Source organism: Phacochoerus africanus, chromosome 2, assembly GCF_016906955.1.
Source record: "Phacochoerus africanus isolate WHEZ1 chromosome 2, ROS_Pafr_v1, whole genome shotgun sequence".
NCBI classification, from domain to species: domain Eukaryota; kingdom Metazoa; phylum Chordata; class Mammalia; order Artiodactyla; family Suidae; genus Phacochoerus; species Phacochoerus africanus.
Genome location: NC_062545.1, coordinates 272,961,732 through 272,979,979, shown reverse-complemented (window position 1 = coordinate 272,979,979; position 18,248 = coordinate 272,961,732). Strand labels below are relative to the sequence as shown.

The following is an 18,248-nucleotide window of genomic DNA, read 5'->3' as shown; positions in this document are numbered from 1 at the left end:
GGGGCCAGAACAGCACCAGACCCGGGCCTGGGGCCTTGGCAGACACCTGCCACCACTCGCCGTGACTTGGGCCTCCCCTGTCCCGTGGGCTGTGGGTGGGGAGGGCACGGTGTGTCAACTTAAAACAAATGCACCACCTGGAAGTTGAGAGTTAAGTTTTATTTGGGACAAGATAAGGACTTAAGCCCAGGAGGCAGCATCTCAGGCAGCCGCCGAGGAGGCGGGGGGGAGCCAGGACATACAAGAGTTTTTGCTGCAAAGCGTGGGGAGCAGGAACCGAAGAGGCCTGGGCTCCCTGAAGCCCTTCCTTTGCAACGCACCTCCACCAAGGGGGCCAGTATCCTGCAGGACTCACTGGCTCTCCCCCTCAGCAGTGACCGCTTTCACAGATGACGTGCATGCTTTGTCGCCTTCGTAACGACAGCCTGGACGGCGGCGGCATTTCAGACACCACTGACACCCAAGAGAGGCACACGTTTGACAAGTCTGTTGTTGGTCTGAGATTACTGCCAGTCACAGGAGCTGACATCAATCACCAAGAAGGATTTTAGGGCTTTCCTAGATCCAAGGAAATGCAAGAACTGGCACAGAAAATCTCCCAAATACATCTGATTACCCGAAGACCTGTTCTTCCAGTTTTCCCAGCACGTGGAGTGCCTCGCTCATGGTTTTCACCCCGAGCTCCGCTCAGGGGGAGCTGCGGGTTGGCAGCTGCGTGGCTCGTGATTCATTTAACCCATGTCAAGGCTGATGGCAAGGGCCAAACTCCAGTGTCTGTGTGACTCCCGCCCAGGGTTCACGGCCTCATCTGCTGACCCACACTGAGCCCAGCGGGACTGGGGGTGCTGCCCCCAGCCCTAGCCCCTGCCGGGGGCCACCCAGTCGGAACCTTATACCTATCCCCAACCCTGAGCACCTGGCACAGGCTGGGGGTGCTGCCAAGGTTAGCAGGGCTGCTTGTGGAGAGAGAAGGGGCACACGGCCCTGAGGGGCATGTGTGAAGCCCGAAAGGAAGATAACCAGGAGCGGGAAAGGCCATGGCCCAGCTGACCTGCGACAATCACTGGGGGGGCTGGGGCCTGCCGTTGTCTCCCTTCTCCAGATAAGGAACTGGGCTCTGGGAGGGCGTGCCACATGCCCAAAGCTTCAGGGAGCAAGGAGTGGAGCCCAGGCTGGGCGGGGAGTGAGCAATGCCTGAGGCCTGGCCACTCAGCAAGGCCGGAGATGTGAGGTGTCGCCAGGAGAGGGGTGCACAGTGTCCCCAGGGCCCCCAAGCAGGAGGACCTGGAGAGCATCCCACTTTACAGGGGCCTTGATCTGCTCCCGAGGAACAGGGCTGGCCTCTGGTGTCCTACGCTGGGTCTCACGGAGCAGGGCCCACAGGCTCCTGCCAGGGACTGCTGGGCGGGGCCGCACGACCCAGCCTGGGGCCACCGGGGTGGGGAAGCTGCGAGGCGCAGGCCAGGAACACACCCAGGACTCTCCAATCTCAAGTTCTAAGAACCCTGCGGGTCTGACTCTAAGACAGGGTTTTTCCCCCAAAATGAAGTCCGTTAGAAGCGAGGGCATCCCACCGCATTTGAGTTGTTCCAGGTTGCCCAGTACAGAGGCTCACTCCTTTCTTTAGAGCAGCAGGTACCATTTGGGGAAGACACACTTAGCCCCTAAAACAGCCCTGACCAGTTTAGGTGGAATGCTTCGCGGTCTTCTGGGGGCAGAAAAAAGTCAAAGAACAATGAAGATTCAGTCACTATTCCCGAGGGGGTGACCGGTGCGCTCACGCTCTCCAAGTGCCGGATGCAGGACAGGTGCTTTAAAGGTCCCTGGACAGGAGGAGAGGTGAGTGTTGGGGGGAGATCGCCCCCTCCTGCAGGATGGATTTTTTTTTTTTTAATCTTTTTAGGGCCACACCGGCGGCACATGGAGGTTCCCAGGCTAGGGGTCCAATCGGAGCTGTAGCTGCCGGACTACACCACAGTCACAGCAATGCAGGATCCGAGGCACGTCTGCGACCTACACCGCAGCTCACAACAACGCTGGTTCCTTAACCCTTTGAGCGAGGCCAGGGACCCAGCCCATGTCCTCGTGGATACTAGTCAGGTTCACTAACCACCGAGCCACGGTGGGAACTCTTGTGTTTCATCTCCTTACAAAAGTAAAAGAGGGAGTTCCCGTCGGGGCTCAGCAGAAACAAATAGCATCCATGAGGATGCGGATTCAATCCCTGGCCTCGCTCAGTGGGTTAAGGACAAGGGGTTGCCGAGAGCTATGGTATAGGTTGCAGACGTGGCTTGGATCTGGTGTGGCTGTGGCTGTGGCATAGGCGGGCAGCTACAGCTCCGATTAGACCCCTAGCCTGGGAACCTCCACATGCTGCATTTTATATACATATATAATATGTATAAATAACTGAGGCCTGGTACGAAGGTTCCTTCTTCCAGAGATTTGTCTGCTTCTGCCACACACCTGGGGTGAGGTCACCTTAGCCAAATGTCGAGGTTCTGTGGACCACAGTGGGGAAACCAAATCCAGCCTTGTAGCTCATGTAAGGACAGGACTACTTCCGAGTCATGCGGGTGAAGCTGTTCTGAATCTCAGCTTAATGAATTAAGGAAGGGTTAGAACCCCCACTTCAGACACTTAGGTTTGACTTGTATTCATTTCATTCCTAAGGCTTCTAAAACACAGATCAGGAGTTCCCGCTGTGGCACAGTGGGTTAGGAATCCGACTGTAGCAGCTCAGGTTGCTGCACAGGCACAGATTCAATCCCTAGCCCAGTGCGGTGGGTTAAAGGGTCTCGCATTGCTGCAGCAGCAACAGCTGTTGCTCAGAGATTCAATCCCTGGCCCCAAAACTTCCATATGCCACGAGCGTGGCCATAAAAGGAAAAAAAAATCAAAACCAAAAACCCAGATCGGTTTGCAGTTATTTCTTGCAAAGCACAATACTCACTGCTCCACACACTCAAGGACTGAACTGAACAAGGAACGGAGGTGTTTCTCCTGGCAGAGGCTTTGGAAGGACACACGGTTGTTCCCGGTCCTCAAGGGCTGTCACATGGAGGAGTGGGGCTCACCGAGAGCAGAGCCAGGGCCACACAGGGCAGTATGCTGGGACGGAAAACACCAACGGCAGGGAGCCGTCCTCAGGCCTCGGTGGGAGACGTTGCGGAGGCCGTTCCAACCCCGGCTTTGGCGACTGGGGGGCCTGGACGTCTCAGAGGTGCTTCGGGACGTCTGGTCTTGAGCACCCCCTGGCCTCTCAGGGTCCTGGGTCGCCACAGCCGCACCCCGGTCTCCTCTCATCAGCTCAGTCAACATGCTCAAGCTGCCAGAGTTCAAGGTTTTATTTTAAAACAATAGTAAACAATTCCATTGATTTTTCTTAAGTCAAACCATCTCACACTTGGCTTGTCTCAGGCAAAAAGTAAAAAACAAAAATAAGAAGGGAAGGAAAGGAAAACGTGGGGACTGACCAACCTTCCCCAGAAATAGGCCCCTGGTCCTGGCTTCTGGAATGGCTTTGGACACTGTCTTTAACAAATGAGAAAAGAAAGCACCAAAATATTGTGCTTCAGCAGCAGATTAGGAACCTCCACAAAGAAAAGGCAGCGGGGGACCGGGGGTGGGAGTGGGGGGTCAAACACAGGTCCCCAGCAGCCTGGTTCAGTTCTAGAAGCTTCTGAGTCTGGAAGCGTCTACTCCCCGCAACTCCATTTGCAAGCAACTTGGCGCCTGGGAGGAGCATCCTCTGAGCTGGGCAGTGGGGATCTGTGAGCCCACAGCCCGGACACAGGCTCAGGGCGACCCGAGCAGGTTCCCAGCCTCTCGGACGGGCGACGGGAAGGACAAGGGGCGCTCCGAGCTCACGGAGGGAAGGGCAGGGCGGGGACGGCAGGCGCCCACTGCCCCCACCCCTCTCGGCGGCTCCTGGTTCCTCTGCATTTTGTTCGGGTGGAGATGAAGACGAGGCGCGACCAGACAGCAGGACAGAAAGAGCTGTAAACAGCTTGGGTTTGCTCACCCACATGTGCAGGCTCTTTTGTCAGGAAGGGACCACTGTCTTGGGGACAGGGGACCAGAGAAAGCCCTTTTGGTGCAGGGTCGATGCGGGTAGGACACAAGGCTAGCAGCGCCAGACGCGTGCTCTCTCTGGGCCCAGCCCCCCCACAGGAAACACTGACCAAGGTTCTGGAATGGCATTGGCAGCAGGGAGGGCGTGGGGGTGCTCCCTCCTCCTGGGCCCCCGGGCCCCCTCTCGGGCCCTGGCAAAGGGCTGGGAGGCTGACCTGGGCCCCTGGTAGGCAGGGCAGCCGCCGCAGAGCAGGCTCTTGTAGCCCCATCTCCAAAATCCCGCCTGCCTTTGACAAAACCCCAAAATAAATAGTGTGTAGTTTTCACGCCACCTGGCTTTCCTGGTCCTGTGACCAGAGGTGCGAGCCCTCCTTCTCTACCCCACGCCCTGGTGCCCGTGCCAAGGGCTCTTACCGCCCAACCGGGGGCTGGCAGCAGTGCAGCGAGGGACTCTGGCCGTGAGGCCCCCCCTGGCAGCAGGCCCTCCGGGGTCCTGGCTGAGGGACTGGCTCAGCCCTTTGGTCCACCTTGTTCGTTAAAATTAAAATAAGAAAAAAAAAGGCTCCACTTGGTGACTTGGGTCTGTAGAGGTCTCTGCTTCGTCCCTCTGTCTGTCATGTCGTCCATCCTGCAAGGCATCATGCAGGCCAGACCTGGAGGCTGGACCCAGCCACACTCCCCAGTCACTGCAGTTTCGTCCCCAGCTTGCGTTGTCTGTTCCTGCAAGATGGGGGCAGGGGCAGATGAGGAGATTCCTGGTGTTCAGTGTCTCGCCCCCCTCGGCTGTCCCCTCCCCACCCACAATCCCATCAGGAGTGAATGCCCGTCCCCAGGAGCCCCAGTGGTTGGCTCGAGATGGGCCAGAGCTCCCCCCTGGGGCCTGGGACTCAGGGCTGGAGAGGTCAATGCCTCTGGCTGGACCCGGATCACAGGGGCTCAGCTCTGGGGTTCAAGTGCAGAGCCAGGAGATCAGGCCAGGGCTGGGGGTTCAGGATGCCAGAACAGAGGCAAGAGAGACCTGGCTGGATTCCAGTAATTATGGAGAATTGCTGTAAAAAAAAAAAAAGAATTGCCACTCGCAGACAAGGGAGCCTGAAGGGGGCTCTGTTACCAGCCCCCGAAACAGACAAGGTAGTGAGTTCTTGGTCTGGGAGGCATGTAACTGATAGAGGTTACAGAGTGGATCTGAGTGCCTGATGTGGGGGGGTGACTAATCCACGGTGGAATGGGCTCAGGAACCTGAGGAAGCCAGGGAGAATCCTATTTCCTAGAGGGCCTGGCTGAGGCTCAGAAAGGATGGTGGGGCTCGCCTGGAGTCCCAGCTCAAATTCAAAAACCTAACGGCACCCACAGGTCCCGTGTGGTTCAGCCTGGCCTCGTCCCAAGGCCGGTCCCCTCGCTCCCTGGGCTCCGGGCACACCTGCCTTTTTGGTGGACTCGGCTCGTCTCAGGCGCTTTGCACAAGCTGTTCCCTATGCGAGAGCACCCTCCCTGCTAAACCCCAACTCCAACAGGTGGCCCAGCCACCCCACCCCATCACCTTCCCGTCATAAGCTCTCAAACCCACAACGCTGATCACACAGGCAGGTGCCTCGTTCCTCACAAACCCCTGCCGGCCACTGCTGTCACACGCTCTGTGGCTACCCCCAGCACACAGCCTGGCTCGGGGCAGGTGCGCTGGAAATTCTGGTAAATGAAGACAGGGGACGGCCAGCGGGAGGCGCGGGGCCGGTTGGGGCCTTGCGCCAATAATGGGATTGCCCGCTACAGCCTCCTCAAATCCCCTCTCCTCTGGGATCCAGGGCTTTACCCTTAAGTTCATTATGCTAATTCGGACCGTGATGCACTGGACACGCTGCTCAGCTGCTGGGACGCCCCTCCGTGCCCCGTGGGTCCTCTCACCAGGAGCCCAGGCCTCCTCGGCTCCCCTCTGAACCCCAGAAGGAGCCAGGCCTTTGCCGCCCCAAGCCGCTCCCCACCCAGGATCTGGGTGCGTGGAGAGGAGCTGAGGCAGGAGGCTCCAAAGCCAGCTCTGCCCGACTTGCTGCACCACCACAGGCGCCCCAACTCACTGCCCCTCAGTTGACGAGCAACCTGTCCGGACCAAATGGCCCCGGGGGGTCCACACACAGGCACCCTGAGAGCCCCTGCTGCCCTGCGCTTTCGCGCCAGAACACACGGGTTACAAGCGTGGCTCTTGCCAAACGGCCTGGGTTCCCAGCCCAGCTCCCACACCCACGATCAGCAAGTCCTCGGTCAAGTGACCCTGCTCCTCACTGAGCCTCAGTTTTCTCATCTATAAAATGGGGTCCAGAGGAGGAGGTAGTTCAAGAAAAGTGCTTGGGGCGTTCCCCTTGTGGCACAGCGGAAACAAATCCGACTGGTATCCATGAGGACATGGGTTCAATCCCTGGCCTCGCTCAGCGGGTTAAGGATCCGGCGTTGCCGTGAGCTGTGGTGTAGGTGGTAGACGTGGCTCGGATCCCGCGTTGCTGTGGCTCTGGTGTAGGCCGACAGCTACAACTCTGATTCGACCCCTAGCCTGGGAACCTCCATATGCCGCAGGCGCAGCCGTAAAAAAAGCAAAAAAAGAAAGAAAGAAAGAAAAGTGCCTGGGCGAGAGCCTGGCTCTTGGAGAGCCTCCCAAAGCCGGGGCCGCACAGCCTCCCTGGGGCTGTAGCCCAGTGCCTGCTACCCGCTCGACTCACCTGGCTTCTGCCCGGGTCACTGTGTACTCAAACCAGAGGACGTTGGGAATGAGGCTCGTGTCTCGGATTAGGAAGAACTCAGAGATAGGCCTGGAGAGACAGACACCCGAAGGCCAGGAAAGCCAGGACCACATTAGGGCCCGAGTCTGTCGCCCAGCTGGACGCCCCCACAGGGCCTGGGGCTGGCGACGCACCCTCCCACCACCGCTCAGTCTTTGCCTGGCCTGTGACCCCTGGGCCACTGAGAGATCCAGATGCGTCACCTGTGTGACACTCAGGCAGGGACACTGTCCCACCATATACACAGCCCGGCAGGACTCGGGCTTGCCTTTTAAGTCCCTGGGAGGTCAGGCAGAGACAGAGGCTGGCACCTTGGCTTCTGGGCTGAGGAAACCCCTGGGGGAGGTGGAAGCCAGGCACTAGGGCCCTGACAGGGACACTGAGGCTGGGGTCAGGACACCTGAGGCCTCCCACCAATGGCCCTTTGCATTAGGGGGAAGGGCCGTAGTGCCCGGGAAGGTGGGGGCAGGGCAGCAACAGGGACGGGAGGCAGTTACCAGGCTGCTATCCTAGGGAAGAGCGGGGTGAGGACCTCCTGGGTGAAGACAAACCAGGCGACGGCCATGAGGCCTCCAGCGATGCCCCCATAGAGCACCTGGCTCCAGGTGTGGTACAGCAGGTAGACCCTGGGCCACGGACAGAGGGAAGTTCATGAGAGTCAGCCAGAGACAGGCCCGCACAATCCCCTGTGCCCAAGGCTAGCTTCCCCGGGTCCTCTGCACGCTCGTGGGGCAACATGCAGGACAGGACAGACTCCTGTGGCCACACAGACTCAGATCTACTTTCAGGAGGAGGCAAGGGGCTGGGCCTCGACAGCTGCTCCCCTGACTCTAGAACTGAAGGGCTGGCTCGGCTGAAATGTGCCTCCCTTCTCTCCAGCCCTTGAACTCCGGGTGTGTGCACACGGGGCTCCTCCGGGACGTTGGGAACAGGTGGCTGATGTATAGACGTGTCCCCAGAACCTTGGGCCCCACCAAGAGGAGAGGGTAAGGGCAAGTGGAGGGCAGCTGGAGGCCTGGCCCTTTAAAACGAGAGGCCTGGGGCCTGCCAGGCCTGCCCCAGAGGCTCAGGTCTACTGTGGGGTCCAGCGGGGACCAAGGATCCAGCAGGACCCCAGGGCACAGGCATGGGACGGGGGTGGCCCCTCCCACTGTACCTGCTATAGGAGACGAGAAAGGCCACAGTGAGGAGACCCAGGGAGAGCAGGTGCCTCCACAGCAGGTCCAGGAACCTGGCATTGTTCGTTTGGTGCATTCTGGGAAAACAAGCCTGTCAGATGGTCTCAGCCCACGGCCTGGAGCCCAGGCCCCCCACGCAGCCCCCGCCCATCCACAAGCCCCGTGCGTGCCTTATGCCTCGGCTGCAGCTCCTCCCAGCCCTGGTAGAGTAGTTCAGTCCCTGGCAGAGCCCAGCCAGGGCCAGTTCAGGGCCACCCCAGCCGGGACAGAAGCTCACCTTAAGTAGAGGAAAAGGAAGGAGTAGACGGAGAAGAACCACATAAACTGGGAATGGCTGGAGGGCATCCCGTACTTGGTGCCCACTGCCACGTGGGGGCCTGGCAGAGAGAGAACAGGGCATGATGGGAGGGTGCAGGCCTCCGGGTAGGGCCTGACCTGGGCGACCCCCAGAGCCTCAGGGCCTGGCCCTACCTCCACAGGGTCGTGGCTCCTGGACGACGTGTTTGATCAGCCAGTTGACGCCCTCGTTCAGTGCCAGGCCCCCGAGGAATGAGATCTGCTGGCAAGAGGGGAGCTCAGTGCGGCATCTGTGCACCTGCCGGCCGCCGCCTGGCCCCAGAGACCGTAGCCTCTGACTCAAGCTCTCAGCCCCAGGAACAACCAGAAACCAGCCCAGAGGCTCCGTGCACCCCAAGAAAGGGGGGAGGCCTGACGGGGAAAGCTCAGCGCCTGGGAAGGACTGGTGAGGCCGCTCCTCCCTGGGGGGGCAGTGCTGGCGGTGCGGGGGTGGGGGGCTCACTCACCGTGTGCAGCTCCCGCTTGAATATGATGAGGGTGACAAAACCGACAATGACGAAGATGGGGCTGAGGCTCAGGTAGGCAAGGAGGTGGCCGGAGAGATCACCTGGGCAAGACAGGGAGGGGAGGATGCAGACAGAGCGCGGCCACTGAGCAAGGCCCGGAGCGCAGGGCCGGGCGGCGGCTGCTGACCACACCCCCACAGTCCCGGGCACGGTGTGTTCACCGAGGACTCAAGTTCACAGACGGGGTGTTAAAGCAGGTGCCTCCACTGCCCCAGTCTACAGATGAGGCCACTGAGTCCCAAGGGGCTGCGTGATGCATCCAAAGTCACAGAGCTGTAAAGAGGTGAGTTTGACTAAAATCCAAGTCTCTAGCCTGGTCCCAGTTCTACAGCTATCACCTCCGCCAAGGCAGGGAGATGAACCCCGCTTGGTCTGACCCCAAAAGCCGGGGTTGGGTACCGGGAGGCAGCCGGGCGGTACGTGGATGCCTCTGGAACACAGTACAGTACTGAGACTGCCCCAGCCAAGCCCCGAGCCTCTAGGGGAGCCTGGTGTGCTCTGGACACAGTCTCAGGCCTATGCTGTGGACTCGGACAGGGATCAGGGCCGGGTGGGAGGAGGCTGCGTAGCCCACTATGGCTGCCTGCGGCAGTAACAGCTTCTCGCCACTTCTCTAGGGGCAGAAAACTGGCTACCTATTACCCACCTGCTTTTTATCCCTCTAAGAGGCCTGGGAGGGAGGCAGCATGAAGGCCCTAAAGCCAAGAGACAAGAGCCACTTTCCGCTTTGCTCAAAGGCAGGCTCAATGCCAAGTCCAAAGGGGTCCTCGTCATGGGAGACAGGGCAGCTACGTGGCCACTCTGGGGTCAGAGGGCATGGTTCAATTCCTGTGCCAGCACTTGCTGGCTAAGTGACCTCAGGGAAACTTGACCTCCCTGAGCCTCGACGTTCTCACCCAACAGCCGTGGGCACTTAGATGGGAAGCCTGTGCAACACCCAGCTCAGTCCCTGGCGCCCAGGACACTTTCGTGATGGGAGAACCCAGCGTGGGAAGTGGCCCCACCACCAGCCCAGCCACACGCAGGCAGCAAGTGCCCACCCAGGTCTGAGCCCAGCTTCCAGGCCAAAGAGATGGGCACACATCTGGCCTCGTCCACACCTCCCCAGGCTAGGGCCGGCTTCAAATTGGCCTGGGAGAACAGGCCAGCAACACAGGCCCACGTGTTAGTGCTGCCACAGGCCCGCAGGGTGACACTGGGTGACACCCTTCCCAATTCTGGGGCTCTGTCTCCTCATCCACACAATGGCCTGGCCCCTTTCAGCCCTGAGCTTCTGGGTCTCTCGGCTGCCCAGCTGATGCCCGGCGCCCTGGGTTGTGAGGACAGGAAGCAGCTGGTGCCCGCCAAACCTTTGGCCTGCTCCATGGCCTGCCCCATGGCAGCTCTACCATTGGGCTTTCCTGCAGATGCTATCGGCGACTCTGGCCTCACCATTGCCTGATCTCTGTCCTTGGGAGAAGTCCCACCTCAGCCCAGCTCAAACACCCTGTAGTCCTGGCCCTGCTTCCCTCCCACCCTCTGCTCTAGTTCCAGGGACCAAATTCTAAGTGCCCCGAAGGCACTGTGCTCTGTCCTACTTCCGGACATTTGCACGCACTGTTTCCCCACCTGGGACGCTGTCTCGGTTAACTCACCGTAAATTAAGTACCCACCACAGTGGCAATAAAAGACACATTCCTGCCACCACAGGGCTCTCAGAATCCGAAACCAGGGCATTGTTCATGACAACCGCTCATTCCTGTAGATATCCGGCTAGTACCTGTCTCTCCTTCGAGAAAGTAGGTTCCATGAGTGCGGAGATGGGGTCTCTACACCCCATTCAGTCTCCCAAGCCCAGCACAGCACCTGGCACTTACCTGGGCTCTAAAACGATGTTAAGTGAGTGCAGAAGGGAAGACGGAAGCAAGGGTCAAGTGTGAAGAGGGGTGTGAAATGCAGCGTGTCACAGAGGAGCGAGCCGAGGACTAGACCTCGAAGAAGGCCCCCAGGCTCAGCCAGGTCTCTCCTCTTGGCACCCATGGGCCCTGCAAAGGGTCCCTCATCACAGCCTGAGTCATGCTGCTCACATCTGCCAGCTTCCTTCTCACCCGGAGAAGCTACTCCAAGGCCAGGGAGGGGAAACTACGAAGGTGCTGAGGCCTTAGAGAAGCCCCTTCCCCTCTCCAGGCCTTGGTTTCTCTCCCATAAAGTGGGTTGTTTTTTTTTTTTTTTTTTTTCCACAATCCAGGAGTTCAGGGCCATATTAGCCCGCTCACTAAACTAAGTGCAGAGTGAGCCCAGGGCCTAGCATCCAGGAGGCACTCAGCAGATACCAGCTGAATGAAGGATGGATGATTGGTGGGCAGGCAGGCAGGCAGGCATACAGCAGGGCTCAGCACCTACAGGGCCGCCCCACCCTCAGTTTAACCCAGAACTCCCAGGGTCAAAGTTCCCTGGCATCAGGCCCTGAGGCCCTCAGTACGGCCAGGTTCTCCAGTCTCCACCCACAAAAACAGCATGAGGGGCCCTTCCTGGGGTAACCAAGGCTCAATGAGGTGGTCCCCAGCCTCACCCAGCACCCAACCATCCTACCCAGAGATGGCAGGGTAGGCTTGAGAGGGTCATGGGAAGGTGGGATGATGCTAACTGCAGTTATTTACTGAATGCTTAACTGTAAGCCAAGCATTGCACTCAGCATTTCTCACCGCTCCTGTTTGTGGTCCTTGCACGACCACTAGAAGGGAGGCACCGTGATTAGTTCCACTTAGAGAGGCGCGGAGGGCTGCAGTCACTTGCACAAGGCCTCAGCCTGAACTCTGACCACAAGGCCCAAGCTCTGCACCATTCTACTAGTCCGCCTCCAGACGGCCACTAAAGGACCTCTCTGTGCTTCTGGAGCTGTGTCTGATGGGACGCTCCAAAAGTCAATATTGCGGAGGCTGCCTGCCCTCCACTGGGTCCCCTGAGTTATGGAGCAGTGGCCTGCTCTGGGCGTGGCACCACAAGCCTGGCCTCGATTTGCACACTCCCAGCAATGGGGAACTCTTTCTTACAGACAGCCCCAAAGCAGTGTTTGAAGGAAACAGGCACTCCCTACACCCCGTGGAAAGTCTGGCCTCCCTGGCTCCGGGAAGGGCGGGGAAGGAGGGCCCAGGTGCAGACCATTCATCCTTTCCCGCCGCACGCAGACCCCTGCCCCACTACAGCCCACCGGCGTCCCAGGACCCGGGGGAGCGCCCCGCCGCGCAGCCGCAGAGTGCGCGACCGAGCCACTCACAATTTCGCCCAGCTCATCGCCACACCATTGCGCCTGCGCGTCGCGCGCGCCGGCCGAACCCCTCCATGGCTCACTATTTGACAGTTCCCACCCCAATCCCCTGGCGCCCCCTCCGCGGGCTTGCGCCGGGCGGAGAGCCAGGAGCTGACGGGCCGGCCCCGGCAAGGCGTCCTCCGAGCAGGGGTCGTCTTTTACCTGCGGGATATTCGACGTGGGTGAGGGTCACCGGCCGCCATGAAGCGGGGAGCGAGCACTGTCCGTCCGCTGCCATCTTACCCGGAGACCGGGCTTCGCCGAGCGGCCAATGGGGAGCCAGGGGGGCGGTGGGCCTGACCTATCACGCCAGGGAGGCGCCGCGCACCCAATCGGAGGCCTATACAGGTAGCGGCGCAGCCATTCAGCGTGCAGGCCGTGGGGCTGGCCCAACTGACGAATCAGAAAGCAGGGCCCCTAGGAGCCTGAGAGCCGGCCAAGCCGGCGCCCAATCCGGGGCGAGCGCAGGTAGGTGCTTGGTCAATCAGAGAGGAGGAAGGTTTCGGCACACAACAGGGAGCAGAACAACCAATCAGCAGGTCAGAGCGGCTCCCGGTGTGGGCAGGGCGGGCCAATCAGCCACTAGCTTGGGGGGCGTGTTGAACTTTGGTGGGAGCTTTGGTTTGGCCGGGACCTGTGCGGAGTGTAGGCTTCCTCGGTATCCCGAGCCCGCCTGGGGATGGCGGGACCTGGGTGCACGTTAGAGCGCATGCTTGATTCAGCGAGGCAGCCTCGGCCCGATGGAGCCTGAACTTACCCACTTTTAGTTATGAGTAAACTAAGTCCAGAGACTTAGAGGGGACTTATTTTCCTTTGCCCTTTACTGACCGGCAACAGGGCAAGTCACAGAAAGCTGACAACCTTTCTCTTTATTTATTTTTTTCCCACTGTACAGCATGGCGACCAAGTTACGCATACATGTGTACATACTTTTCCTCCCATTGTTGTGCTGCGATGTAAGTGTCTAGACATAGTTCTCAATGCTACACAGCAGGATCTCATTGTAAATCCATTCCAAGAGCAATAGTTTGCATCCGTTAACCCCAAGCTCCCCATCCCTCCCACTCCCTCCCTCCTCCCAAGCAGCCAAGTCTGTTCTCCAAGTCCATGATTTACTTTTCTGTGGAAAGGTTCGTTTGTGCTGTATATTAGATTCCAGTTATAAGTGATATCATATGGAATTTGTCTTTCTCTTTCTGACTTATTTCATGCAGTATGAGAGTCTCTAGTTGCATCCATGTTTCTGCAAATGGCATTATGTCATTCGTTTTTATGGCTGAGTAGTATTCCATTGTGTATAGATACCACATCTTCCTAATCCAATCCTCTGTGGATGGACATTTGGGTTGTTTCCATGTCTTGGCTATTGTGAATGGTGCTGCAATGAACATGCAGGTGCATGTCTCTTTTTTAAGGAAAGTTTTGTCCAGATATATGCCCAAGAGTGGGACTGCTCGGTCATATGGTAGCTCTATGTATAGATTTCTAAGGTGCCTCCATGCTTTTCTCCGTAGTGGCTGTACCAGCTTACATTCCCACCAACAGTGCAGGAGGGTTCCCTTTTCTCCACACTCCCTCCAGCACTTGTTATTTGTGGACTCGTTAATGATGGCCATTCTGACTGGTATGAGGTGGTATCTCGTGGTAGTTTTGATTTGCATTTCTCTAATAATCAGCGATGTTGAGCATTTTTTCATGTGCTTGTTGTCCATCTGTACATCTTCCTTGGAGAAATGTCTATTCAGGTCTTTTGCCCATTTTTCCATTAGGTGGTTGTATAAGTTGCTCGTATATTTTAGAGATTAATCCCTTGTCCGTTGCATTGTTTGAAACTATTTTTTCCCACTCTGTAAGTTGTCTTTTTGGTTTCTTTTTGGTTTCCTTTGCTGTGCAAAAGCTTGTCAGTTTGATTAGGTCCCATGGGTTTATTTTTGCTCTTATTTCTGTTGCCTTGGGAGAATGACCTGAGAAAATATTCATGAGGCTGACGTCAGAGAACGTTTTGCCTATGTTCTCTTCCAGGAGTTTGATGGTGTCTTGTCTTATATTTAAGTGTTTCAGCCATTTTGAGTTTATTTTTGTGATGGTGTGAGGGTGTGTTCTAGTTTCATTGCTTTGTATGCAGCTGTCCAGTTTTCCCAGCAATTCTTGCTGAATAGACTTTCTTTTTCCCATTTTATGCTCTTGCCTCCTTTGTCAAAGGTTAATTGACCATAGGTGTCAGGGTTTCTTTCTGGGTTCTCTATTCTGTTCCATTGGTCTGTATGTTTGTTTTGGTGCCAGTACCACACTGTTTTGATGACTGTGGCTTTGTAATATTGCTTGAAGTCTGGAAGAGTTATGCCTCTTGCTTGGTTTTTGTTTCTCAGGATTGCTTTGGCAATTCTGGGTCTTTTACAACCTTTCTATTAAAGTTGGGAAGTAGGGGTGGGAGTGGGAGAGGGGACTCCCAAGGCAGGGCGCACAGTTGGCCCCCTAAATGCTTTATGGAAGGAAGCCCAATGATGCCAAGTGGAAGCTTAATTGAAATTAAGAGACTCCATCCTTTATTTCATTCAATTAACACAGATTTGTTGATTCGGTCACATTTGTGCTGCTTCACAAGGCATCCTGGGAGCATTTTAAGGGCTGGTTTTTCACCTATACCTATTTTCTCAAAACATTCCTCTCAATGTCCTATAAGGCCCTGTGTGAACAGCCATGCCTTACTACCCAGCTCTCCTACCCCCACTGTCTCTCCAGCTGGACTGCAGTACATGAGTCCAGGTAAAGTGGCCCCTCTGGTCTCTTAGCCTTTGCGCATGCTGTTCTAGCTGCCTGGAGTGCGTCCCCTCTTCTGCCCCACTCGGCCTGGCCCAGTCTGGCTCTGGTGTATGTTCTAACTTAGACGTTTCCATGACCAGGAGAGGGGCCGCCCCTGGACTCCCGCAGTTGCATCCCCTCTCCTGCCCCAGCACTGACCACACTGGACTGTACGTGGTTCCTTGTCTGACTCTCCCAGTAAACAGTGGTTCTCTGACAACTTGCAGCACCAAGATCAGCCTGTAGAAAATGGGGCCAGAGTTGATCCAGTAGATGTGGGTTGCAGCCTTGGAGTTCACATTCTTCTCTAGTGGTTCCAGCCACACTGAAGACGTGGGCCACTTGAAGACAGGGCCTGTTATAGATCAGAGCAAGTATCTGGTAAATAGCCTAAGTGCTTACGAGGAGAAGTGAGCCTACAGCAGAGAATGCCGCTGACCAGAGTGGCTTCCTCTGTGAGCCAGCCAGGCAACTGGAGTCAGTACCAGGCAGGGCCCAAAGGGCTGGGGAGATGACGGGGACTCAGAACCCACCAGTGAGCCGGGAGCACCCCCAGGACCTCTCAGCTGTCCTCAGCTCCCTCCGGATCAGCTGGCCCCATTTCCCTGTCACCTGCCCTCAGCCACCTCAGGCACTGCCACTGTTAGTCTCTGAGCAGAGGAGGTGTGAGGTGTGGGCTGTGACTTTCCCAGAATAGTCCCCAGGGGCTGGGCAGCCATCCTGTCTGGGTGCATTGCCCCTCCATGGCTAGGAGGCATTTCACAGCTGAACAAATAGACTTGAAAGGCCGAGTCCCTGAAACCCAGGCCCCTCTGGCTTCAGAGCCATCTCCCCTCAGGGAGAATATTCTGGAGAAGTGACAAGGGTGAGGAACTATAGTGTGAGAGGGAGTTATCCGGGGTGGGTTGTCCAGGCAGAGGGCACAGCCCAAGGTGACATGGGTGAGAGAGCGGGAGAGGTAAGGTGCTGGGGGAGAGGGGCTCTGCAGGGGCCTGGCCGCCTGAAACTTTGGGCCGCAGTTGGTCAGTACAGAGGGGACCTTGAAGATGACTTCATTGTTTGAGTCTTGCCTTTGAAAAAAAATCAAAACTTAACACGCATGCGAGAAAATCCAGAAATCGAATGTGGGCAGCTTGATGAAGTTTCAAAAACTAAGCACACCCGTGTTAACAGCCCCCAGCTCAGGAAGCAGAGCTCCTGGAGCTCCTAACACCCCATCTCGTCACCCCAGGGTGACCACTGTTCCAACTGCTGGCACCATTCATGAGGTTAGTCTGGTTTATGGACTTTCCATGAGCCCCACGCTATGTACTTTTTGCCCATGGCTTCCACTGGCGCGTGTTTGTGAGCTCCGTGCTGCAACCTCTCGTTGTAATTTGTTCGCTCTGGCTGTGACGTGTTCCATAGTGTGAACACACAGTTTATTTTCCATTCGACGCTTGGTGGACATTGGAGTGTTGCTAGATCTGGGGTGTTAGGGCTGGTGCTGCTAGGCACAGCCTTGTGCATATCTTTGTGTACCAACGGATGTTTTTCCATGGAGGTGTGCCCAGGAGCCATTGCAGGGCCCCATGAGATGGGAGATGACAGGTCAGATCTGCCATGTGGATGAGGAGCCAGGTGGTATCGGCGAGAATGCCGCGAGGAGACCCGTGGGAGGCTGCGGGAGCCACCTGCCTCCTCCCTGACCTCAGGGGTGGACCAGCGACGGCCCTGGTAGCTCTCCGAGCATCCCGGGAGGTGCTGCATCCTTGGTCATTCGTGTTAGCTCCATTACAGTCTCTGAGGCAGTTTGGTTTTTATTTTTTTTTTTTTTTGCGACACCCACGGCATGCAGAAGGTCCAGGGCCGGAGATCAAACTCACGCCACAGCTGCAGCCTGAGTGCCAGCAGTGACAATGCTGGATCCTTAACCCACTGCGCCACCAGGGAGCTCTGCTGAAGCAGCTCTTAACACACCCAGTTGACAGTTGAGGACAGTAAGGTTCTGAGTGTCCCACCACCATTTGCAGGTCACCTGGCTAGAATGTGGCAGAGCTCGGATCGGAATCCAGGTCTGCCTGATGGGTAGGCCAAGGTTCTGAACCACCCTGAGCTCCATCAACTGGATTTTTTTTTTTTTTTTTTGCTTTTTAGGGCCGTACCTGCCGCATATGGAGGTTCCCAGGCTAGGGGTCGAATCAAAGCTGTAGCCTCCGGCCTACACCACAGCCACAGCAAGGCCAGATCCGAGCCCCATCTGTGAGCTATACCACAGCTTATGGCAATGCCAGATCCTTAACCCACTGATCGAGGCCAGCAATCAAACCTGCATCCTCATAGATGCTAGATTCGTTTCTGCTGAGACAAAACGGTAACTCCCTCATCAACCAGATTGCAGGCCGCCTCCTCCCACTGCCCGGAGGCGTCCCCAAACAAGCGCCAGCTGTTCCGAGCAGGGCCAGCCTCTTAGTTTGGCCTCTCCTCCAGAAGGGAGTTGACAAGAAGGGCAGCCCCCAGATTAGAGACACAAAGTCTAACTCTGCACAGCGCCCCAGCCACTTTGGCACACGCTCAAAGTCCCTAGGAAACTCTTCCCCTTGAGGGGCCTATTTCCTTGAAGTGTGTCAAGCAGCCAACCTCCAGATTAGGGGTTCATTCATTCACTGGAGGGACTATTTGAGCTCCTGGGCGGTGCCAGGCCACGTATGGAAGTCAAGGATGAGGAGGAGCAAGGGTGCCACACTCACAAAACTGTCCTTCCGGAGTTCCTGCTGTGGAGTTCCCTTCATGGCGCAGCAGAAACAAATCCGACTAGGAACCATGAGGTTGTGGGTTCGATCCCTGGCCTCACTCAGTGGGTTAAGGATCCGGCATTGCCGTGAGCTGTGGTGTAGGTCTCAGACACAGCTCGGATCTGGTGTTGCTGTGGCTGTGGTGTAGGCCGGCAGCTACAGCTCCGATTAGCCCCCTGGCCTGGGAACCTCCATATGCCACGGGAGTGGCCCTAGAAAAGGCAAAAAGACCAAAAAAAAAAGAAAGAAAAACAAAGAGTCGCAAAGTAGAAGTGATAGCTTTGGTTTCAAACCTCTGAGAGGAGCCATTCATTGTCTGTCTCTTAGGATAGAAGCTTCTAGAAGTCAGGGCCTGGAGTTCCAAACACCATAGAGCCAGATCTTTGAGGCACATTGTCTGGCTCAATCTCCCAGGGCCACAAGCTCCCCTGGTTTGTGACATGTGCTGATTGCCTTAGTGCAAATACTCTGTCCCTTGGCCACTTTCCAGCCACCACCAC

The 18,248-nt window shown here is 56.9% G+C and overlaps 1 protein-coding gene across 6 annotated transcripts; it reads right to left on the bottom strand.

Annotated features, from left to right (window-relative positions):
- Window positions 1–167: 167 nt before the first annotated feature.
- On the bottom strand, window positions 168–12,454 carry DOLPP1 (dolichyldiphosphatase 1). Of its 6 annotated transcripts, none has more exons than XR_007133316.1 (9): window positions 12,335–12,452; window positions 8,824–8,924; window positions 8,492–8,576; window positions 8,298–8,397; window positions 7,999–8,097; window positions 7,340–7,468; window positions 6,783–6,872; window positions 2,954–4,794; window positions 168–1,823 (listed from the first exon to the last, which is right to left on the bottom strand). XR_007133316.1 is itself a non-coding variant. In XM_047768641.1 (9 exons), the coding sequence occupies exons 1-8, from the start codon at window positions 12,408–12,410 to the stop codon at window positions 5,111–5,113; spliced, it is 693 nt and encodes a 230-aa protein (XP_047624597.1). In that variant the 5' UTR covers window positions 12,411–12,453; the 3' UTR covers window positions 2,884–4,794; window positions 5,093–5,110. The 6 variants fall into 6 exon arrangements, 5 of the variants coding, with proteins under 5 accessions (XP_047624600.1, XP_047624597.1, XP_047624598.1 ...); XM_047768641.1 differs by lacking the exon at window positions 168–1,823 and adding an exon at window positions 5,093–5,123 and having other exon boundaries at window positions 2,884–4,794; window positions 12,335–12,453; XM_047768640.1 differs by lacking the exon at window positions 168–1,823 and having other exon boundaries at window positions 2,887–4,794.
- Window positions 12,455–18,248: the final 5,794 nt, after the last annotated feature.

Bases quoted from the DNA above. Each gene is read 5' to 3' on its own strand.
- DOLPP1 (XM_047768640.1), bottom strand. From the start codon at position 12,410: ATGGCAGCGGACGGACAGTGCTCGCTCCCCGCTTCATGGCGGCCGGTG. The intron at 7,469-7,998 runs GTACAGTGGGAG...TCCGTGGCCCAG, and splicing joins TTTCTCGTCTCCTATAGCAG to GGTCTACCTGCTGTACCACA. The intron at 4,795-6,782 runs GTGAGTCGAGCG...CCCATCTTGCAG, and splicing joins GTGACCCGGGCAGAAGCCAG to GAACAGACAACGCAAGCTGG.